Source organism: Rhinatrema bivittatum, chromosome 1 (genome assembly GCF_901001135.1).
Source record: "Rhinatrema bivittatum chromosome 1, aRhiBiv1.1, whole genome shotgun sequence".
Classification (NCBI taxonomy): Eukaryota; Metazoa; Chordata; class Amphibia; order Gymnophiona; family Rhinatrematidae; genus Rhinatrema; species Rhinatrema bivittatum.
In genome coordinates, this window is record NC_042615.1 from 19,964,751 (window position 1) to 19,989,599 (window position 24,849).

Below are 24,849 nucleotides of genomic sequence, written 5' to 3' on the forward strand. Positions count from 1 at the left end.
CAGGCACACCCCTGATCAATAGAAAACCCTCCCACGGTTCTGAAAGAAACACATGCAGAATGAAATTACTCCTCACTAAAACCAAAAAATCCACGCCATTACTTTCGTATATATGAAGCGAAGGCCCCAGATCGCCACCTCCCTAAGGACCGAATCAGGTTTTCAGAAAACCCCACCTCCACAGCCGTAGTGGCAGCCCTTATATGGAAGGAATGCATACTATAAGCCTCTGCATTCCATCCTAAGCTCAAAACTACCAATGCAAAACTCTTGCAAATTGGAACCTGGTTAAGGGAAGACCCATGAGCATGCACCAGGAAAGAGGCACAGACCGATGGTCTCATGCTCACAAAAGCTTGCACACAAGAACTGGGCAAGACAACGCATCTGTTGAAGGGACCATTGTGACCACATGCCCCCGGCCCCTCTGATCCCCTTTTGACTTTTGTATATGAAAACGCACAAAATTCGTAAATATCCAAACATTGATTAACTGTAACCCTGCCCTGCTCACATTACCCCTGGAATCATCAATTAAATCCCCAGTTCTCATAGCGCCAAAGATGAATACAAACGCCACCCTGAAAAGTAAAACCTCATACTCAGTCCAACACACTGCACTCCAACTGCCCCGAAATAATAACCAGCTCCAAATACTTTATCAGTTGCCTTTTGTCAACCACACGACCACAAAGCCCATCCACCTAACCTGCGTTTCACTATAAAACTCAAGGCTGGGTTACCCCAACCTTCAAGCTTTTGAAAAAAGGAGAAAACCTGCAATGTGGGATCTGGCAGATGACATGGAATAATCACTCTGCCTAGCCCACAAAATGCATTGAATAATACCAGCCCCCCCCCCCACCATCTTGCGAGCTGCAAAAAGCGCAAAACAGCACCCCTGCCCACAATGTAGGACGCCCAAGTTGCAGGTGCCACTGACATCCGGATCATTTTCCATGCTTCAGCAGGCCAAAATGCCAAAGATGCTCCAGGATTGCCTCTTCCTTCTGGTTCGCCTGCGGGGCCAAACGCCAGAATACATCCCACTTGAATCGAGAGGGCACCAGCGATTAAATTCTCTGCACCTGGAACGTTTAGCTGTAATCAAAACATAGGAAGGGCGGAGTAAGCGGCACACACATATAGAGAAAATGCAACGTAAATAATGTGTGGCAAACAATGTTCACTGGTCAATACATATTAACAGCAAACTTTTTATTGTGAGTACAGTCACATCGGTGATACATGTTCAAAAGCAAAATAGTAATACGGTGGTGTTAGAACAAGGACCCCGACACGGCCGTATTTTGCGTCAGGGCTGCGTCAGGGGGACCAGACGTTCCATATATCTATAAACCAAAAAGAGTAAATGAAATGTTGAGCAGTTGGCGATCACTTAACTTAAAAGTAGGGAAAATCATGATAATAAATCGAGGAAGATGTATGGGAGAGGAGAAGAAAGAACAGGGGGAGGGACAAGCTAGAAAAGGAGGGGGAAAAAGAAAATACATTTGAAATAGCAAAGAGTTTGAAACAACAAAGCAGGTAAATAAGATATAAATTGAGATATAATACAATTTAAAGCCAAGCGGGTGGGGGTGAACAGGGAACAAGGAGAGAAAAGGGGGTGGGATGGAGAAGGGAACACAGGGATGGGGCGGGAGGGAGGGAGGATAACAGGAAAATATGGAGGAGGAAAATGTGATTAGTCTACCTTGAGTAGACTGTAGCTTCATACAGTCAGCTATATGGTCCTTCTGCATTGAAGCGCTCCAGTACTCAAGGTAGACTACTCACATTTTCCTCCTCCTTCCCCCCCTCCCCAAGACGGGCTCGGAGGACTCTAGACTGCTCTCCCTAGATTCTTCACACGGAAGAGGTTTGGCCCTTAAAGCACCCACCCCAGCGGGACCTCGCATGCATGAAAAGGGAGCCAGAGACCCAGAACTTGCCTGGCCAGAAGGAAGTGCAACTCTAGGAGGAGCCGCAGGAATGAGACGACCCACTGCGTGGAATGCTGAGAGGGCCGAGTGGAAAGAAGCCGCAGGCTGCACTTGAAGGTGGGTCGCTCAGCACGTCTGCCTCACAACCTATTCGCGCACACAAACCTGGAACCTGAGAATGGAGAAATAGGAAAAGAGCATGAAAATACAAAAATGGTGACTAGCAGGATACCGCCAGATGTGAAGGCAAAAAACAGCCAACCATTGCCTGGCTCCCGCCGCAAAGTACCAAAAAATCAAGCTCGAATGAGGCAAGAAACCCCACGCTGCCCTCAAGGACCAATAACCTTGCAGCATTTCAAAAATGTTTTGAAATGCTGCAATGGTCCCTGTGGCGCAGCCCTCCCGCCCCCCCAAACTCCCACCGCGAAAACATGCCGCGCACGATGCATGTCCTGCCCCTATGTTAATGCCAGCCTTTAACTTCTATAGATGATTGGATTACACTTCTAAGGCTCTACAAGTAGATTTGAATGGGGTTCTGCTGTTGTGATATTGCCTACACTCTTTAAGTGGAGGCACAAGGCTGTAGTCTGTTAGGATCTGCTTATACTTTCATTACCGATGCTTTATTTTTTTCTATAATCTATTGGATGTTACTTAACCACATGTATCCATGGGTTTTAGTAATAGAATGGCCTAAGCCATTTGTTTGCTTTTAAATCTTAAACCCTGGCTCTATCTGATCATGGCCTTGTTGATTTTAATCATGTTTTTCTATAATAAATATATTTCTTGAAGGCTCTTGTTTGTCATGTCTGTGTATCTTGACTAGATGGTAAGCTCCAGGGAGCAGGGACTAATCTCTGTATCTGTACAGCGTTGCATATTATAGAAATAAATAGTAATGTAGTATTTGTTAATGTGCTTCTATTTTGTGTTTGCCCCTAGTACTGGGGAATCTTGATTCTGGAATTGTAGGGTTTAGAACCGATTTGCCAACCTTTTCAAGCCCAAATCATGCCTACATTAACAAAAATGTTGTGTACACACCTACTTCCAAGGAGCAGGCAGGGTAGAAATGACAAGAACTTAAATGCTTTTGTATTTGTTCTTTCATTGAATTCCCTCCATCATCTGCCTGGCCTCTCTGCTACTGGAGGATAAAGTCCAGGTTGCATTTGTGGGTTACCCATAGCTTCAACAGGTTTTTCAATTAACAGTTCCCCGGGCTTCAAGCACAGTTTGGCCCTGTTGTTGTGCACAGAAGAGCCTTGCCTTGCCTTAGGGCTCCCTCCTGCTGCTCTCTACTTCACTTCCTCCACTGTCAGCTATCTTTTAACTTGGTACATTTTCCACATGCTCCTGTTCCATCCCTACCCCTCAGCTCCTCACTATGCAAGGACTCGTTTACCTTATCCCTTCAGTTCCTTGTATTCAACAGACCTTCCCACTCAGTCGTCCTTCCTCTATATGTAGATGAAAAACTGTTTAATGTGTGGGGCAGGCAGCTGGCCTGTTTACCTTGGCTGCCACATGTGCTGGTTCCAGAGCTCCACCACTGCAGCTGCTTAGCATTCAGTGAATGACATCCAGTGCTCTGTGTATGCTCTCCCCATCTCACTGAACCTTAGGGGTAAGTCAGAGGCAGGAAAGAATCAAAGGGGGAGTGGAGGAAGTGCTGAGTGCAGTAAGTATTCTGCTTAAAGTGGGACCCAGCTATCTCTGCCCTGCATGCTGCCTCCAGGGATCATGCTGCAGCTAGGAAGAAGAGGCATGTGTAATCACACATGTTGAGAAAGGAGCTCCTACACATTTAAGTGTCTTAGTGCTGCGAGGTGCTGGGCATACTAGTCTGCTTCTGAGCACCAGGCAGGGGTGTCTTTTCCATGGCACTTTGGCTAGGAAATGCTGAGCTAGGCGAAAGCAGAGATGCTTACCTGTAACAGGTGTTCTCAGAGGATAGCAGGATGTTAGTCCTCACACATGGGTGACATCATTGGATGGAGCCCCTGTCCAGAACTTTGATCTCAAAGATTCTAGAACTTTCAAACATGCCCTACTGTGCATATACAACTGTAGTTATCACCCTGTGCCCTAGGCAGAGTCCCTCAATCCATGATATAGCTCATACAAGGAGAAACCGACTCCCAGGGGAGGCAGGTGGGTTTCGTGAGGACTAACATCCTGCTGTCATCAGAGAAAACCTGTTACAGGTAAGCAACTCTACTTTCTCCGAGGACAAGCAGGATGGTAGTCCTCACGCATGGGTGATTCCCAAGTGTAGGCTGTCCAAGCAGGAAAGCACCACCTCTCTCTCCTGTGAGGCAGCTGACCCACAAACAGGTCTAGCTGGGAAAAGAGTTGAGTTCTACCAAAAGAAAACTGACAGAAAACCCTGATGTATAGCAGAGGCGCCTAAGGTAGGGGAGTGATGCAAGTGCTGGCAAGAAACATAGTCCGCATCACAGAAAACATTACAAGCAGGGTTTCGATTCATTAAACTCTATCAACAATATATCTAGAACTTCCTGGATTCAGGAAAGTCTAGAAATATAAACAAGAGAAGGACTCTTGAACGAAGACCATATAATTTCCTTCAGTGTTACAAGACAACAGAAAACACAACTTGTGCCCAAGAGCTCCCCAGAAAGAAACTGCGGTCCACTGGCATCTGAAAAACAGAATACATCTGCAGAAGTGTATCCATGTTTGACTGATAGGTACAATGGGCAGAGAAACCCAAGCAATGCTTGGAAGAATAATAAGCAGCAAAGGCAGACTCTACATGCCAAAGTACCAAACATAGCTGACCATGCAGGCAGGGTCGAGAGTTTCAGGAGATAAATGGTAATCCCTGAATGGGATGGCTAGCCCAGACCCCCGAGCAGGGAGATGTTAGGCCTGAAGCTCACCCACACTGCACCCTGTCAAGGGCAGGGCCATCCATCCTGTCTACAGGATAGTTCAGGTGAGCAGGAAGGCACTTTAGTTTTTCTCACTTCATTAAGTTGTCCAAAGGCAGTACTGGCCATAACTTGGTGAAAATATAGAGGAAAAAGTGATTAATCTTTCCCTGCAGGCATACTGCAGCTTTTCTTCCCCTCCCCTTGACTTTCCAACTGGAAGTCGGAAGGAGCAAAGAACACAAGGAGGCAGACCGCTGGACTGCAGAGGTAAGAACAAGTCGCTAGATTGTATATCTCAACCCCCAAGAGAATAACTCACTGCCAATTGCAGTAGGGTGTTGCCCACCAAGATAGAGCCCCACAGCCTGCTTGGAACAGCTGAAATTGAGGGCAAGTCTCCCAGGGAAGAAATCCAGAAACACTCCACCAAGAGACAGGAAGCTGGGGTGCCACAAGTGCAAACCCCTGTTGAACAGAATTTCTTCACTGGCCTAGAACCCTAAGGGTACCAGGGCAGGTCAGTGTGAGCTTGAAACAGATTGCTCATGAACCTGGCTTAGGTATTAATACCTCTACCATGATTACATGTACTTCTCCCAAGGGAGCACGCGGGCCAGTAAATGGAACAATCATTGCATGAACTCCTATCTACAGACAGGGTTATCCCTAAAATTGGGACGAATAGCTTGCAAGCTACTGCAACCAAAGAGTAGCACCTCTGTTGCGGGGTCCCTTATCTCCCAACTCCCTCAGCCATGGATATGGCAATAGATTGAAAGGCATGCTTGTCAATTAGATGGACTAGAACCTTCCTCATTGAGGTAGGGACCCATCGGTGAGAATAACTAGCAATAGTGGTACTCAACAAAAAATGCCCATTGAGTTCAGCAGGTATCAAAGGTGGATGGGAGAAACCTTTAATCTTCCTTGGGGAATTGTTTATTTATTTAAATTCTTTTCTATACCATCACTAAGTTATATACCATCGCAACGGTTTACATGTAGGCACATAAATTATTGTAGGTGGATGCGTACTATAGTACATTCTAACAGGTGCCACAAAAGGTTCAGTTACAATAAATCGTTAGACAATCAGTTGTTTAGTGAAGTAGGTCATGACCAAGTGTACCCCGAAGAGGAGACTCCTAGTACAACAGGGAGACCGAATCTGGAATGGCTCCCTCATGAACTAGACCTGCTGTGCCTTAGGAAGACCTAAGAAAACCTCTACCACCCGACCAGCTCTTGGATTCCCGAGGAACCGAGAGCGACTACCAGTCAGAAGCAGTGACATCCCTTCTCCAGGAAACAGAGGACACGCTTTGTAGGGGTGACAACCAGGCATCCAGAAGGGGGACCCATAAGGATTGCCCTGGAAACCCTGTCATATCTCCCCTTCCTGAAGGGACAGGAAAGCAACAGGAAATGGGGCCTCAGGATCCTGAAAAATCTTTTAACTCTCCAGGTGAGAGCTGAGTTACAATCACTGATCGCTGAGGTTCAGAAGCAACCAGTCTGTGACTTGCAGTCACCCTCAGATGGGGTAGGCCACCATGGTAATAAATAGAGGGACCCCAGTGAAAACGGTCTGTGACCACCGCTGCTGCTGTCCCCCAGTCCTGGCCTACAAGGAGATGCACAGATTCAAAAGAATCGAGACTCCAGTTCGGTGAAAACCTGAAGGGGATTTCTAGAATGAGAGGGAGCAAAAGACACATCCCTCTTCTGAGGGAAGGAGAAGACTCCCGACACTACCCTGGTATCCATTTCCACAGGAGTTCGACCGGGGACGCAGTCTTAGGTCCATCCTGTGGCTGCAGTGCACAACCTGTTGTGCTTTCCACGAGAGAAACACACACACACCCATACAGTAGAGGGCATCTGGAAGAATAGTGCCCTTCGCTGTAAAAGCACACTGACTAGTACTCATACAATGGTATCCCATCCTATGGATGGCGGCACACCTAAGAACCCACTAATCCTGCTTGTGGGTAGAATCCCATTGTACAGCAAGGACTGAGCACCACCTTTTAGTCGATGGCAGCGTGCTGCCAAAAAGCAATCTGAGTGTGAGATGGCAACTTACACCAGTTACAGAAAAGATGAGGAGGCTGATAACTTGACGCAACAATGGCAGACGATGGATTGCATCAATGGCACCAAACGATGTTGCACCTAGGGCTTTGGCGCTTGACTGTGTCTTGATCAGTTTGGCATATAGTGCCATCCCTGGCGCCACAGGCGGCCGCAGACATCAATAGCCCAGCGGCACCCGATAGAGACACCCCGGTGCCCAAAGGCATCGAAGGACAGGCAGTACTGAGGATGCCAGGAGCGCCTGCAGGCAGAGGTTCTGCAGCTCCAAAATGCCTTGTGGGTGCCCAAAGGAACCGATGACTGCTGGCGCCATCGACTGTTCCTCTCGACTCACCTATACATCTGAGGGCATCAAAGCTGCAAGTTTGATGGCATCCTTCACCAGCGGCTATGGCTGATGATAGCCTCGCTAATGCTCATTAGCACAGATGGTGCACAAAGCCAGGCGGGGCCTCCAATGCCCCCCAAGCTCAGTGGCTCAGGGCCCCCAAGATCATCGGCATCCATGGTGCCTGATAGCCGTAGGCCAATGATGGGACAACCAATGCAGAACTGCACCTGGATGCCTCGGCTCTCCAGGGTGCCTTGAGTAGATGGTGACCCCGGCACTCGACAGCACCAAGTCTGTCAAAGGCCGAAACCCCTGTACCCAAGGGCTTCAGCAGCACGTGAGGGCCCTCAGGACCTAGTGGTCGATGGCCTCGAGGATGACTAAGGTGCTCAGTGGTGATCCCAGCGCCATCGTCGACAGTGGCAACGAATGGCATCGCTGGCTAACATGCTTGATGGCCTCCATGGCGGCCCTGCAGCTCTATAGCATTGAGGGTGTTGATGGTATCCAGGCAGCTGCACACCTCGACACTAGAGGTCAGTGCAGATACTCCACCACATTGAGGCCCTTATGGCTCAGAAGGCCCTTAAGGCATGGAGGGCACCCTGGCACCTCGACGGCATCAAGGGTGACCATGGCGCTCAATGGCAGTTCTGGTCCCCAATGCAGTCCTGACATTGACGTGTCAGATCATCGGTGCACTGGTCACAGATGTGCGTGGGCAACTGTTACTGGGCACAGCACCTAAGGTGCAACAGCAAGTTGCTTGCACAAGTTCCTGCTCACCCTCTCTCACAAGGAGCCTGTATGTGGGGAGAATGAGTTCCCATCCCCAAGGTCCTCGATCTCGTTACTATCTGAATCTCCATTGATGCCGATCGGTGAAACGACCTGGAACACCTGCCCGGGTAGAACTCAGGCGAGTCCCCAGGCTCAGCGGCCCCTACGGATCATCCACAGACTGCCTTCTGTCAGTATTTAATAAAGGAATAGTATTAGACTCTGCCAGGCTGCACAGCGACTAAGGCCAGCCATGTGGCTGGCAGACAGTGGAAAGAAGAGGAAAAAAGGAAATAAAACTACCAAAAGGTAAGGGAAAGAAAAACAGCTGCAGCTCTAGAAAAAATAACTTACAAAAACTGAGAGAGCAAAGCTGAATACCGTGACACACACGGCGAGACTAAGGGACTCTGCGTAGGGGGCAGGGTGATAGCTACATCTGCACGTACATGTTTGAAAGTTTGAGAATCTCTGAGATCAAAGTTCTGTGCCGGGCTCCATCTGATGATGTCACCCATGTGTGAGGACTGCCATCCTGCTTGTCCTCAGAGAAGCACATTTTGAAGCACACTGACAAGTATGTTTTGTAGTTTTTGTACTCTTATTTCTCTTTCCTGTTAAGAATGTAAAAGGCTTGGGCTGTTACTCAGTATTCCTAATTCTGGAGTTCTGGTCCTGTGGTAGTGCCATTTTACAGACCCTGTAAATGAATGCAATAGAGTAAGATTATTCTACCTGCAAAGTGAGGGCAGGCAGCAGCATTTTAGGATCATAACATTTACTGACATTTTTGTCCTGGTTAAGGTGTAGGGCAAAGAAAACTTAGTTAATATCATAGAGGCAGAATTCAGGATTTGTGTCAGCTTTTATGCTGGAGGGTCTTTCCCTGATGTCGCTTTGTGAAAGTCGAAGTCTAATACAAGGCAACTAATAAAAAAAAAAAAAAACAGAGATATAACTTATAAAACATATTTATAAGGTAACATATAGAACTTAAATTAACGGAAAAAATGGGGAGGCTGGGAGGGAAAAAATATAATTTGAAAGAGAAGGCCAAGCAAGGCGTTGAAACTTAGAGAAAGCATATGGACGGAGAGAAGGACACGATAAGAGAGGCGTAGCGATTACATTAAGGATGGAGAGAAAGACATGCCTAGGGAAGCGTAACAATTACATAATGGGCTATGTGGGGTACATGGGTAGCAAAGACGAGCGAGAGAAAGTGACATATTATAGGAAAATATTTATTATGAGGGGGGGAGAAGAAAGGTGTAGCAGAGCATTTAGTTATTTATTTGGCACTGCATGTGCCAAATGTATTTATTAAATATTTATTTAAATAAAATTTATTTATTTATTTACTTCTTACAGCAGTTCAAATGCATCCCCCTCAGAAGGGGCTCCACTCCTAGGAAACTATGGCTGCACCCCGAATTCGCTGCCCAAGTTCCAGCATCCCTCTCATGAACTGCTAAAGGAAAATGGGTTCACCCAGCAAGTGTACCACAAATATCGCCGACGATGCTTAAATGGTAAGATTGCGTCCTTTTCCCAACACACAACACCTGAGAACAGCTGCTTTGGCTAGCAGCACAGCCTCTCGATTTGCTACAGTACAAAAGTAGCGCCGAGATTTCTTTTTCTGATTCTGCTTTAGGATGTGATAATGCTAATTCCTTGGCCTGCTCCACAAGTCAAGAACCCGTGGGTTTAGGTCCCTCATCCAGCAATTGGAGGCAGAGGTTGTTTTGGTTTTGGGTTTTTTTTGATGACATCACCTGTATGTATCAAACAAACAATAACTCCGCGGATATCCAAATTTGAGGCAAGTGATCGAGGTCACCAGTCAATACACTATAACATAAACCATCTAACCTCAAACATCCTGGCTCCCATCCTTGAATGTGGTAATAGGTTGAGCAATAAAAGACAATTTGACAAGAAGGTAGCACTCTTTTTTTTTTTTATTTAAATTGCCTTTAACCTTTTTCAAGGCAGAAAAAGAAGCAGAGCTTTCAGCTGGCTAAGGTAAGTCATATAGGCTATGATTTAAAAAAATAAATAATTAAATAATAGAAAAAGGAAAGGGAAAAGATACTTTCAGTTTGTATTAGGAATGGTTTTCTAAAGGCAGGAAATATTTTCTGAGGATTATTTCTAGTGCTGTGCTCTCTGTGACCATTAAAAGGCAGCAGTGTCTGACAGCACATGGGGTAGATTTTTAAAGGTGTGCATGCGCGTCCATGTGTGCGCGGTTCCCAGCATGCACATTTGGATGTGCAGATTTTATAACATGGATTTTCATTTCTCCAGTGATTGACAGAATCTGTTTGTTTTCAGTGCATAAAAGTGCATATAAATGTCAAATGTTATTTGGACTGTTAATGACCTATGATTATATATTTATTTATTTATTTGCAAGTTTTTTTATATACCGTCATTCGGTGGGTTCCATCATAACGGTTTACAACAATTTCATTAAACCTAATACGTTAATTCCTAAAACATATTAGTTAAACATCGATAAAATATTAATACATAATTAAAATTATTAGCATCACTATCATAAACTATCAGTTCATAATCAAAACAAGTATATAAATAAAACATCAATGTGCACATGAATGCTATTTTATGCTCAGAAAGCTAATGGTATGCTACTACATCGGGAGTTAAAAATTCACAGAAGCTCAAAAATGCACACACTTAAGGGTGAATTTTCAGAGAACTACGTGTGTACAAATTAGTATATATAGATGCAAGAAGCCTGTACTTGCATAATCTGCATTTTATAAAAAGTTAACGCACATAATTTACATTTGGCGCACTTATACACACATGCAAAAAAGGGGTGTTCCAGAGTGAGGAGCAGCAGTCATGCACATAAGTTGCAATTATAAGAGAGTCACATGTACATTCGGCAAATTTGCGTCATTTTACACCTGCTAATTATCTGGCGTAATTGTCATCAGACTTGTTTATTGAGTATTATTGGGTGGGTAGAAGCGCTGGGTGAACTGGGAGGGATGGCGGAGTTAAGGCTGAAGAACCAGGAGGGTGCCAGTCATCTGGAGAAGGAGTGGGCAAACTGGTACAGTAATTGGTAAATTGGTTAATTTCAAGTAGACATGCATGTTTTAAAATATGCCAACTTAAGCTTGTAAATTGGGTTTTATGTGACTAAGTCCTACTTTATTTCCGTGCATAAATTTTGTTTAAATAGGTTGGAAAAGTATGAGCTTCTAATGCAGCGCATGTATTCGTGAGTAAGCATACATATACGCATATGCTCTGCGGTAAAGATATGTGTATTTTATGATACACATGAGCTATAAAATACTATCATAGATCTACACGCAGCCCTACTCCGCTGCACATAGTTTGTAAGTTATCCTCTTAGTGCACACAAATATAAGGCTGAGCTGCAAAGTGGTGGTTCACTCTCGATGATGCCTAGTAATGCCAGTGTCTTTTATATATTCTTTTGTGATATGTTTGAGGTTAGATGATTTATGTTGTAGTGTATCACCTGTATGTATGTCATGCATGGAACCAGGTACAGCCAATGTTCCCAGCTTCCAGCTATTGGATGGACTGTTGTGGATAAGCCTCAACCCGGTTTTTTTTAATTGAATAGAATTTTTGACTATTTCATGGTTGTGATATAGCAGTAAAACTTATTTTGAGTCAAATTTATTTTAATGGGCCAACCTCCTGTGGATTGTTCTCTGTGTTGCTAGCCAGGATAGCAAAACAGCTCAGTACCCATCTGATGGGGTTTGTTTTCTCTGGGAGAGCACTACATGTGTAGTATGAGCAGGCCCTTTTCAAAAAAGGGATCATATGCTTAATCTCTGAGCTGAAATGCTTGTGTAGGCCAGGCTCCTGCAATTGATAAGCCTTGCAGCAAAGTGTGCTATTGGCAATTTGAAAGCTCACCACCTCATCAGGATTCAAAGGAAGCCCACTAGCTCAAGGGCTTCCATCCTGGTTCCCATACTTTGAATTTGGTAATAGATTGAGCAATAAAAGTCAGTTGACAAGAAGGTAGCACTCTTTTATTATTTAAATTGCCTTTAACCTTTTTCAAGGCAGAAAAAGAAGCAGAGCTTTCAGCTGGCTTAAGATAACTCATATAGGCTATGATTTAAAAAAAAAAAAAATAGAAAAAGGAAAGGGAATGTTTTTCTAAAGGCAGGAGATATTTCGTGAGGATTGCCACATGCCAGTAAACATTTCTAGTGCTGTGCTCTCTGTGACCATTAAAAGGCAGCAGTGTCCAACAGCACATGGGGTAGATTTTAAAAGGTGCGAGCGCGTCCATGTGTGCGCGGTTCCCAGTGCGCACATATGGACGCGCAGATTTTATAACATGCGCACGCTAGCGCAGGCATGTTATAAAATCTGTAGGTCGCATGCATGCACGGTAGGGGAATTATGTGCAGTGACGCAATCGGGCCTTCCGCCGTTCCCGCCCAGTCCGCTCCAATTAAGGAGTGGACTGGGAGGGAATTTCCCTACCTAAACTCCCTCCCTCTTCCCCTCTCCTCCCCACCCCCTGAACCCTTCGTTGAAACTTACTTTTTTTTTTTTTTTCTTACTTGTTGCTCCTTTGGAGCAGAAGTAATCTGCGTGCGCCAGCCGGCTGCCGGCGTATGCTTCCCTAGGACAGCGGCTGGCCTCTGTCCTGCCCAGAACACACCCCTCAGCTGCCTCTTTTTCAGGGCTCGGCACTTGTGTGTGTGACCAGGCCCTTTTGAAAATGCGCGAGGTGAGCACAGGGCAGGCCACGCGCATAACTGACGGTATTTGCGCACGTGGCCATTTTAAAATTCAGCTGATAGTGTTCTGCTTACAAATGCGATGATAAAACAGAGTACATCAAACAGAGCACGCTTACAATCTGGGGTCTTACTAGCCTGAACCTCATGCATAAGTGTATATTAAACTCACAGAGACATTCCCAGGGAGAGCAGCTAAGGGTTTCTCCGGTTGCATCTGGAATGCTGCCATCTTGAGCTCACAGTGGTTACAGGCTCTGCACAGCCACATAGAATTAACTCTCCAAGTGATGGGATATTCCCAGAGAGAGCAGCTAAAGGTTTCTCCAGTTGCATCTGGAATGCTGCCATCTTGAGCTCGCAGCGGTTACAGGCTCTGGACAGCCACATAGAATTAACTCGCCAAGTGATGGGATATTCCCAGAGAGAGCAGCTAAGGGTTTCTCCGGTTGCATCTGGAATGCTGCCATCTTGAGCTCTCAGCGGTTACAGGCTCTGCACAGCCACATAGAATTAACTCGCCAAGTGATGGGATATTCCCAGAGAAAGCAGATAATGGTTTCTCCGGTTGCATCTGGAATGCTGCCATCTTGAGCTCTCAGCGGTTACAGGCTCTGCACAGCCACATAGAATTAACTCGCCAAGTGATGGGATATTCCCAGAGAGAGCAGCTAAGGGTTTCTCTGGTTGCATCTGGAATGCTGCCATCTTGAGCTCTCAGCGGTTACAGGCTCTGCACAGCCACATAGGATTAACTCGCCAAGTGATGGGATATTCCCAGAGAAAGCAGATAATGGTTTCTCCGGTTGCATCTGGAATGCTGCCATCTTGAGCTCTCAGCGGTTACAGGCTCTGCACAGCCACATAGAATTAACTCTCCAAGTGATGGGATATTCCCAGAGAAAGCAGATAATGGTTTCTCCGGTTGCATCTGGAATGCTGCCATCTTGAGCTCTCAGCGGTTACAGGCTCTGCATAGCCACATAGAATTAACTCTCCAAGTGATGGGATATTCCCAGAGAGAGCAGATAATGGTTTCTCCGGTTGCATCTGGAATGCGGCCATCTTGAGGGCTCTCAGTGGTTACAGGCTCTGCACAGCCACATAGAATTAACTCTCCAAGTGATGGGATATTCCTAGGAAGAGCAGATAATGGTTTCTCCGGCTGCATCTGGAATGCTGCCATCTTGAACTCGCAGCGGTTACAGGCTTTGGACAGCCACATAGAATTAACTCGCCAAGTGATGGGATATTCCTAGGAAGAGCAGCTAAGGGTTTCTCCGGTTGCATCTGGAATGCTGCCATCTTGAGCTCACAGCGATTACAGGATCTGTACAGCCACATAGAATTAACTCTCCAAGTGATGGGATATTCCCAGAGAAAACAGCTAAGGGTTTCTCCGGTTGCGTCTGGAATGCTGCCATCTTGAGCTCGCAGCGGTTACAGGCTCTACAGAGCCACATAGAATTAACTCTCCAAGTGATGGGATATTCCCAGAGAAAGCAGCTAAGGGTTTCTCCGGTTGCATCTGGCATGCTGCCATCTTGAGAGCGGTTACAGGCTCTGTACAGATGCATATGATTAAAAACAACAACTCAGCTGTTAACAAAGTGCTAGACAAAGTGTTTATTGCAAGCAATCCTGCCTCTGGGGGGTTTTCTCCCCCAGATCCTTAAGATTCCTGAACAAACCTTTCACCCTTTAAAGAAAAAAATTAATTCTGAGCAATAGGAGAAAATTCTGCAAACTGATAATCAGTTCTGAGAGGGACACAGAAGGCATCCACAACTGTTCCACTCCATGCAGAACTGGAGATTAAACTACTTTCAGAATGGACCTTCCTCACAGGTAAAGCAACATCTGTTTTAAGAAACTGGTTGCTGCCAGATTCTCATCACTAAGCAGGAAATCATCTATCCTTGTGGAAGGAGGTGCTGCAGGTAAGGAATTATGCTTCGCTTTTTTTCCATCAATTTTCTGTGCGGATGGCATCTGCACTAGTATAGTGGAAAGAACAATATTAAGCAGAAATGTGTAGCTTTTTTGATGGAGGACAAACAGCACAGTTTGAATCCACAGCTGCCTATCATTTTGTCAAGGTTAATGAATTTTAGCTCTTCAAGATCATTAGTGCATTAGAAGCTAGAAGACGTCTATGACTCAGGTTCTTGCTTCAAACTGCATCTCTGCACATGCATTGCAAAGAGATAATTTGGTGAGATATTTGAAAAACTAGTCTTGAGTCAAGATGAATCAAAACCACAGAGATTTCCTGAGGATAAGTTAAACATTAAAATTTAAAAAGGGTGCCAGAAAACCTAGAACAAATGTTTTTGCAAAAAGTGGATCCACATTACTAGAGACTAGTAGGTCTTGGATATGCTCTAGAATGGATTTCCTCAACACATTCATGTTTTACTTTTCTATGTATATCACCAGCGAAGATAATTGCTATTCTGGCAATGCTAAACAAATTAATAAAGCCAGCACTGTTATGTCCTCCTCCATTTCAAAAGCAAGAGCAAGGATGTTAATCATTGTACTTTGAAATTCCAAAAGATATAAAAATAAACTAAAAAAAAAAAAGGGATTAGCCCTTGTATATAAAACCCAGATTTGGTCTGTATCTGAATTTGCTAGACCTATCAGAGTAATACATTTAAAATAGACAATAATACTGAATTCTGAATTTCCATTTAAAAATATGGGGTCAGCAATCTGATTTCGCACTCCTTTTAAATTCAAAATTGCATTTTCATGTTTTGTCTTTGGTTGGAGTCACAAGAAAACTGTTTAATGCTAGCGGCCTGATGCTCAAAAGCATTTACTTGTTTAATGCTGAGCTTTATGCATGTAAAAGCACTTTATCCATGGAAGTAGACGTTTGAAAACTGATATAATATATGCCCTTGATTTGTCAATAGGTTTTTGCTCGTATTAGAAGTCCATAAACTGCTTTTAATAGGGTATAGCCGGCATTAGTATTATGGGATCTATTTAATGTTTGGATACTTGCCAAGTACTTGTGACTTGGATTGGCCACTGTTGGAAACAGGATAGTGGGCTTGATAGACCCTTGGTCTGATCCAGAATGGCATATCTTATGTTCTTATGTAAATTACTATGATAAAATGCTATGTTTGCTTGCATAATTTTAAAAAAATCACCTAAAAATAATGGTAAGGTATTTTATTGGTGTACAAACTCCCTGATTGTTGCAGAGAGGAATATCACTAGAGTATCTAGATTGGATATTAAGGCAATAGATGCCCATTTTAAAAGATTGGGGTGCCTTTTGCCAGAACTGTTTCGCTCAAGGTTAAGCAAAGTGATAGAGTACAGGGTACAGAAATCAGTCATAAAGCTAACATTACTCCATTTTCAGTTAATGATTAGTTGAGGAACAGTAAGTATACAGTGCATCTATGCAACAGCTGTAGCCTATATAAATAAACAAGAGGGTACCCAAAGCCAAAGAGTTTCAGAGGAAACAGAGCTACTATTTGCATGATAGGAGAAAAATCTGCTACAGCTTTCAGCATTACACATTGCAGGTCAGAAGAATGGGCAAACAGATTTTTTGAGCCAAAATACGAAAGCCAATGTGCTAGTCCATTGAGCATGCAAGCAGAAAATACAAAAATGGGGTGAACCATAGATGGTTCTAACAACAACTCACCAGAACGCAAAGCCAAGAAGGTTCTTCAGCCAATGAAAAGACTATAAATGCACTGATACAGAAGTGGTCAAGGAAAATGTTGCTTTATGCATTTTTTCCACCTTGGCCGTTAATAGGCCATGTAATAAAGAGGCTCAGGAAGGAGTAGATATATGAGGTCCTAGTGGCACCAGACTGGCCATGAAGACCATAGTATGCTGATCTAAGCAGGCTGATAGATCAACCATTGCATTTTCAAGGTATAGGGGTCTCCTTCACCAGGGATCAGTAGTAATGGGAAACCCATCTTCATTCTCGCTTATGGGATAAAGTTAAATGTTAACAAAGTTTAACTGTTTTAATTGTTATAACATGCATTGTAAGAAGTTGTTACATTTGTAAACCGGAGTGAAGGCTTGCACCAAACTTTGGTATAAAACACACAAATAAAATCAGTTGTTAAAACAAGGTTACGTTTTAAAGAGAATTTAAGTGAGGATATTCAAATTTTTGCAATATATTGTAGACAGATTAGCCATTCGTCACAGTGTTACTAATAGGAGATATTCTAACATTCTTACAGAAGAGTCTCAACAAGGCCTTGAATTCTTTAAAGGTACAGGTTACAGTGATTTTTTGCATTAAGGGGAAAGCTTAACAGCATCTATATTGTCTCACAAGGAGATATCACGTTTTTCGACAAGGAGTTAAATGTCTTAATCCTACATTGTAGTCTATAATACTGTTATGGAATTTGAATTTGGTAGTAAGTGCATTAGCAAGTCCTTCTTATGAGCCATTAGAATAAGCAACTCAGAAGGAATGGACATTGAAAACTGCGTTGTTATTGTCAATTACCTCAGCAAGATGCATTTTGGAGTTGCAGTCTTTGTCTTGCAAGGCTCCCTTTTTAAGGTTTAGTAAGGATTCTGTAATGCTTCAGTGTTCCATTTAAATCAGCACATAATATTTATTTATTTATTTAGCATGTTTTATATTCCACACTCTCCATAACAAGAGAGATGCTGAGTACAGTAAAACAATAAAAGCATTAAAATAATGCGTCTTTTGATGAGAAGGATTGCAGGGGCCTACAGTCTTTAAAGTTCTTAGATGTCAGGAAATGTGTAAGAGAATATTTAAAGATGACAAGTGAATTTCTTAATTGATAGATTTAGTGGTTCACATAAGGGGGAGACCACCTCAAAGGTGACCATCTCAAGATGGATTAAGAAAGCCATAGTGTCTGCATATTTACTACAGGAGCTGCAATCGCCGGAAGGCATCAGGACCCATTCGACAAGAGCATAGTCGTCATCGTGAGCGGAAATACCTGCAGTAAATCCAGTTGATATGGGTAAAGCGGCAACTTGGACAACTCTAGGTCCATTTGCCAAGCATTATAAGTTGGATATTCTTGTGAGATAAGATGCTAATTTTGGGACAACTGTCTTAAGTGTGAATTTGCAGTCCACCCACTCTGTAATGGGGCTTTGATACATCCCACAGGTTCTTGACTGGTGGAGCAGGACAAGGAAGGAGAAATTAAGACTTAGCTGATCATTTTCTTTCCTTTACTTTTGCTACACCAGTCGAGAAGCCCACCCTGGGATGTGCAAATTGGGCTACCTCAGAGTGAGATCTGATTGACTAAATGTTATAAATTGTAAAAAGAAACAGATTAATAAAAGGGGGAAACGGTTTGAGGAGAAATTTAATTCCTCCAAAGATTTTGAAGCCTAGATTTCTTAAAGTGCTTCTCATAGTGTAAGTTGATGATTTATATCAAAGTATAAATATTACATTTTTGTGCTTGTAGTTGAGATTAAGTCAGCATTTTAGATTTCAGTTATTACATCTTTGTGTTTGCTAGTTGCTATAATTTAAATGTAACTTTGACAGTAGTACACTGGCTGTATCTGTTTCCATGCATGACATGTCATCAAAAAAGAAAAACAAAACTCTGCCTCCAGTTGCTGGATAAGGGGACTAAACCCATAGGGCCTGATTTTAAAAAGCATTTACTCGAGTAAAAACCAGGTTTACTGGAGTAAATTCACTTTACTTGAGTAAGTGGGTTTTTGAAAATTGCTACAATATATGCCATTGACTTGTCTATAGGATTTACTCACATAAGTGCACTTTACTTGAGTAAATGGCTTTTGAAAATTGCTACAATAGTAGCTACATTTACGCATGTAACTCCTTTTGAAAATTAGCCCCCCCAGGTTCTTGACTTGTGTAGCAGAAGTAAAGGAAATTATCAGGCAAGTCTTAATTTCTCCATACTGTGCTCAAGCTGACAACCTGTACAACCACTGACTTGTTTTCAAGACCGCCATTCAGTTTGGGATAATTGAAACTGCAGTTCCAGTTGTAGGTCAGTCTCTCTCTTGGCTCCTCCTCCGTGACCTCTGAGATACCAAGTGTCCAGGCTGTTGTAAAATTGTGATTTATCAACAGTGATTGGAGAGAGCGTAATAATTACTTTGCATGGAAGAAAGTCACCAACCATATTGTTTGGAACTTGGTAGATCTGCTAATAAATAATGGTCAGTGCAGAAACACTGTGCACTCATTAGGGAGAACCTCCAGAAATATATGTTGCTACCAAATCTTGCATGAACTATAAATAGAGAGAATCTGTGCCACGCTGCTAAGCATCACATTTATTTTATTTCAAAATGTATATACCAAACCATAAGCAAAACTATCAAAGAACTGTTGATGCTCTTAGAAACAGGGAGCAATCGCTGATCTGTTAATCAGATTCTGTTTTGGTAGTAAACTCCAGCCTCAGATTATGGTAGAAAACATAGTATTGATGGCAGAAGAAGACCAAATAGTCCATCCAGTCTGTCCAGCAAAGTAGAATGCAGTGCTGATCTTTTAAATTACATTTGTACACATGCCAAAAAGGTTTCCTACAAACGGGTTTCAGCCTTAAAAACTGCGCCATAGCTGGGCTGAACATTATCTGGCTAATCACTACAGTCAAAATGCACTACTTAATTGACCAGGGATGTTCTGGTTTTGTGACAGTGTCACTTCTATGGTGATTATGCCAGATGTTGTGTGGTCTGGTTTCAGAACACACCCCAGCTGTTGTCTTGCTGATATGAAATTTACAGATACATTGATATTTTCTTCAGATAAACAATTTTATTGTCGGTAAAACTTCTGTTTTCCTACTTCACTTTGTTTTGAAGAATTTATTGTAGTGCAATTGGAAGTTATCGGTTACTGAGGGCCCTTTGTTTTCACACTCTGGGGGAAGATCAGGATATTGCAGGATTCGATCTTTCAAGCCATTCTGCCCCATTTGGAGCAGACTCTTGAGTCTCCTAAAGCCTTAACAAAAGACCTGGGGTTGTAGATGTGCTTGTGGTCAACACTTAAATTCAAAGTCATCTTAGTGAGGGGAATGGTCTTGGGATGTAAACTTGGCTACCTGTAGGAGCTTCTCTGGTTCAGAGAGCATTAAATATTTAATGGTGAAGTCAAGATCAAAGCATGTTGATAGATCATGCTTTTCTCAGAGGACAAGCAGGATGGTAGTCCGAAAACATGGGTGACATCATCAGATGGAGCCCCCATGCGGAAAACTTATGTCAAAGTTTCTAGAAATTTGACTAGGCACACTGAGCATGCCCTCTACTAGGCATCCACGTGGGGTCCCTCTTCAGTCTCTTCTGTGGAGCTGTAAGCCTTGCTGTCTGAGCTCACTTTGGATGTTTCGGACCTAGTGGAAAACTTTTTTTTCATCAGTCTTTTGCAGTTTTCGGTACCGTTCCATTGCCGGGTTGCTCTCTGTGCCTCCCCATAGCGTCATAGTCAGGTTTTCGGCATTTCTAGTTAGTTTCCTTTTGCGGTTGATTTCCACCTTCAGCAGCGGTGTCCCGGTGCTTGCTAGCCATCAACAGCTGCTGCCATCGTTTAATGTGTACGGCCTCTTTTCTTTCTTTCCGTCATGGCCACCATGTCATTACACTGGTCTACATTTGAAAAAATGTTTTCTGCTGACCTAATTATTTTTGCTGATTTTACCCAAATGAAAGCTGCTGATTCCAAATATGAAGTCAAAAAATAAGCAATAGGTCAAATTTTTTCACAAATGAGAAAAGCTTGATTAAAGACTATAAAGTCGAATATCAAGGGTAATAAGTTCTGAAGAAGCAATAGCATGTAATATATTTGTTTCATGCAAAAAATGAGTCTATCGTCTAACCAAGAGAGCAATAGTTTGTGTAAGTTTTAATTGTTAGGCAGAAATTTTCTCTTTTTGGATGCTCTGGAATAGTTATGAGACTTTTTCTCTGACCTTTAGTCCACTGTCTCAGGTTTTCAACACATGTCCTGCACACTTTATGTGGTGCCCAAGGTTTGTCCTGGTCACCCAGTTTAACTCTGAAATATGCATGATAAGCCTTTTGTACAAAGTCAGATATATTTGTCCTTTGGGTGTTGTAAAACAACCACAAATGTAACAGAATATATCAGGATCATTCCGGCACCGTCCACAAACTATTCGAGTGTTGGAGGACATATTCAACAAAAGCAGATTTAACAGAGTTAAATTTGCTGCGACTTCTAAGCCTCTTGAACGACTGAATGCTGCCGTCGGTTTTCACGCTGCTTATATAGCCATAAAATGCCGACGTCAGCAGTTTTAAACTGTTTAATAAGCAGTCTTCCTATTGGTTATACCGATTGCGTATTCAGCATGTCTTTCTGCGCATTAATTATTTTTTTGCGTATTCAGCATATCTAAATAATAATGTTACGTTATTGCTATAAGAGTTTGAGTAGAGTTGAGTAGTATAAGCGTTTTGCGGAAAAAACGGACGTGACTGGAGGAAACTGATGTGATATTTGTATTCAGCACATTAAAATACATAAAGATCACGTTATCTTGTAGTCAGCAAAATTGATGTAAACCAGTGTTATGGATCCTCATGAGATGTGTCCTCTGCCTGGGGGCATCACATGAAGTCCAGATTTGTCGCTTGTGCGCCCAAATGACCCCAAAGGGATGTCTGCTTCAACTTGACAATATGGATCAGCTCTTGGGGTTGAGGAAGTCCGAGCCATCAGCATCAGTGGCATCAGCATCAATAGACCTTGGAGTAGCTTCGATGGACACCATGCCTATCGACACCAGTGGGGACCATTGGTGCCGTTGGCAAATAGTGGCGCCAGAGACCAACCGTTTTCGATCTCCTGTGGGCCGAGAACACCAGGTTCATGGTCTTCGGCTGCAGCACCGGGGAAAGACTGGGCTGAGCATCAAGGGAAGCCTAAGAAGCATCGGCACCAGTCCCTGTCAAAGCACGGTACCGGACGCGGGGATGCACTGGCTTTTGCTGTGATGCTTCCAAAACGACCCCACAGTGAGGAGAGCCCATCCTTTATTGGTGCCGGGAGTCTGCAGTAGTCTCCATCGGTCCTGGTGCAAGTCACTGATCCACCTAGTGGGTCCGAAGAAGATCTGGCCACACCTCATTTTTCCCAGTCAGTGTTGGTATTGGCAATGTTTGAGGAGGAGCTGGAGTGTCAAGTCCAGCTGGCGGTAGATCGAGCACTGCAGAGCATCGGGCCTGTAGCACCAACGGCACCGGAGCTAGTGCTGCCAGTCATCCTGCTCATCAGTGCATTAGTAACCTAGCTGGTGCTGGTTCCCAGGACTGCACCAGTGCTCGGCGGGGCTTCAAGGCCTCTCCCTACCAATAAGGTAATTATTGCTGTTTCCTCAGAAGAGGAAGCTCCACAGAGGCTGGCAGATGCTGAGGCCTGTAGATCCCTGTCCAGTTCTACCAGTGCTTGCACCTCTGGAAGAAGGCCAAGCACCTAGGGCCCCATCCCGTGTAGCATACAGTGAGGATGAGGGTCTCTATGACCTCTGGGGAGATGATCCAACAGAGTCCTCTGAAGGATCTTGATGATCTCCTGTCAGACTCTTCTCCTCCAGATGAGCGAAGGAAGTCCCCGCCTTAGGAGTTTGTGAGGGTGATGGCGGAGGCCATCCCATTTCAACTTTTAAAGGAGGAGGATGCTAGGCACAAAATGCTCAAGATCCTCCAGTTTGTGGAGTGTCTTAAGGAGATCGTGGTGGTCCTGGTACACAAGACCCTTAAGGAGTCGCTGCTAAGGATATGGGAGCATGCCCCCCCCCCCCCCAAACACACACTGCCTCCCATTAATAAGAAGATAGACGGGGTCTGCCTCATTCAGAGGGCTACTGGATTCAATTAGTGCCAACTGCCTCACTAGTCCATGGTGGTCGAATCCACTCTCAAGAGGGCCAAGTGCTCTCGGACCCATTCCTCAGCACCTCCAGGTAAGGACCACAGAGTGATGGACACTCTTGGGAGGAAGGTGTTCCAAGGCGCCATGCTTATTGCCCTCATCGCTGCCTACCAGCTGTACATGAGCCAGTTCTCGCAGGACTTCTGGAAGCAGGTCCAGGAGATGGCTGAGCAGCTGCCTCAACAGCAGCAAGATACCTTATGTCGCTGGTGCACAAGGGCCTGGAGTGTGGAAAACATGTCATCCATGCGACCTACAGTGTTTTCGAGTTGACATCAAGAGTCTCTTCAGCGGGAATTGGCACCCGCAGAATAGCATGGCTGCTGGCCTCGATCTCCAACTAGAGGTACAGGAACAATTCACTGATGTGCCATGTACTGGAGAGAATCTCTTCAGAGATAAGGTGAGGGATGCTGTGGCCCAACTTCGGGACCATCATGAAACCCTTCAACAACTCTCCGCCAATACTCCGGACCTGTCCTCCGCATTCAGGAGGCTATCAAGACTGGGGCCAAAGAAGTCTTTCTTTTACCAAAGGAAGTGCTATCCTCCGCCTTGTTCCTGTCAACACCCTCAGGTTCCCGCCACCGTCCCTGGCAGCAGAGAGCCCCCAAGCCCCAGCCGGCTCCTCTGTCAATTCTGAGGATGGGGTTTTGACTGGGCCTCAGTGAGCAAAAGGCAGTTGCCCCTACCTGGGTGTTATTGTTTGTAACGTTTTGGGTGGCCCCTTGGACACTGTGGCAGCTGACCACGCCCACGGGGGGAAGTCCCGTGAGGGGCCACAGGTCAGGCTCAGCTTTGGGACACACACACAGTTATATCTTTTATTAGACAGAGTTGTTAAGCCACCAGAGGTGGCAGTAGTGAGTAGAGATGAAGCTCGGCTGGGCTAGGGTTCCTCAGGATACTGGAACGGCAATTTCCTCTATGGCTGTGCTGCAGTGGAGAAAACTGAGATAGTAAGTACAGTGGAGCATACACAGAGTTCTGGTATAGAGCCTTGTTGGTAAAGGTACTCACACAGCGGTTTCTCCCGGAAGGTAACACAGAAGCTGGAATAGAGGCAGGCCCTCAAGGAGCGAGTACCTGGTTCCAGGGAACAGCCCTGAGGAAATAAAGTTGGTAACTCACTGATGATGTAGGCAGCGGCTTCTTCCAAGCAGAAGAGATAAGTTCAGGCAGCGAGTCAGGGAACATGGGCCCTCGAGGAGCGAGTACCGGTTCCTGATAGCGACCTGAAAGAAATGAGAGAGGCCCCCGAGGAGCGAGTACCACGTTAGGATAAAGTCCAAAAGTTGGAGAGGCAGAGTAGCTAGGTATGGAGAGCGAATCCCATCCGTAAGGAGATCCCACCTTGCTAACTTGATTAGCTAGCAAAAGGTGTAGGCTTTTGTATCCGGAATGCATGACATCATCACGGGGGGACGTCCCTGAGGTTCACACCAAAGAGAGAATAAGAAGCAGGGCCACGCGATGCGCGCACCCTATGGTACCTGGACAACAAGGCGGGATGCAGCGTCCAAGCCGGACCGGGGACGCCGTAGTGGACAGGCAGACACCACGGCAGCCAGACGTCCATCAACTGCAGGAGGAGTCGCAAAAAAAGGTAAGGTGGGCGGAGTGGAGATGTCGGGCAGCGACAGTCATAACACTGGGACGATGGCCCCTCCAGTCAGGGGCAGGCTGCAGTTTTTTGTGAACCAGGGACCAGTGGGTTCTCTCCATCGTCCGCCAAGGGTACCAAGTGAATCTATTGGGTGTCCCACCAAATTGCTCTCTGTGCCCATATTGGGGGCCAACAGAGCATTAGGAGTTACTACTAGCGTAGCTCTCCTGCCTTTTAACAGCCAGAGCGGTCGAGCCTGTACCACCAGGGCAGAGAGGGTAGGGATTCTACTCCAGGTACTTCCTGATTCCAAAGAGAACAGGAGGACTCTGACCCATCCTAGACCTAAGGGCCTTGACAAGTTTCTATAAAGAGAAAAATTCAAGATGGTTTCCTTGGGCACCTTGATCCCCCCCCCCCCCTTTTACAAATAAG

General features: G+C 44.7%; 1 protein-coding gene across 3 annotated transcripts in view; it reads left to right on the forward strand.

The window, feature by feature from the left end:
- The window catches only part of LARP1B (La ribonucleoprotein domain family member 1B), a 579,846-nt gene that overhangs the window by 496,970 nt on the left and 58,027 nt on the right, over positions 1-24,849 (forward strand). For all 3 annotated transcript variants that reach the window (XM_029591271.1, XM_029591184.1, XM_029591362.1), the window contains one exon: positions 9,435-9,595. In XM_029591271.1, the coding sequence (XP_029447131.1) occupies positions 9,435-9,595 (161 nt within the window). The remainder of the gene's footprint in view (positions 1-9,434; positions 9,596-24,849) is intronic.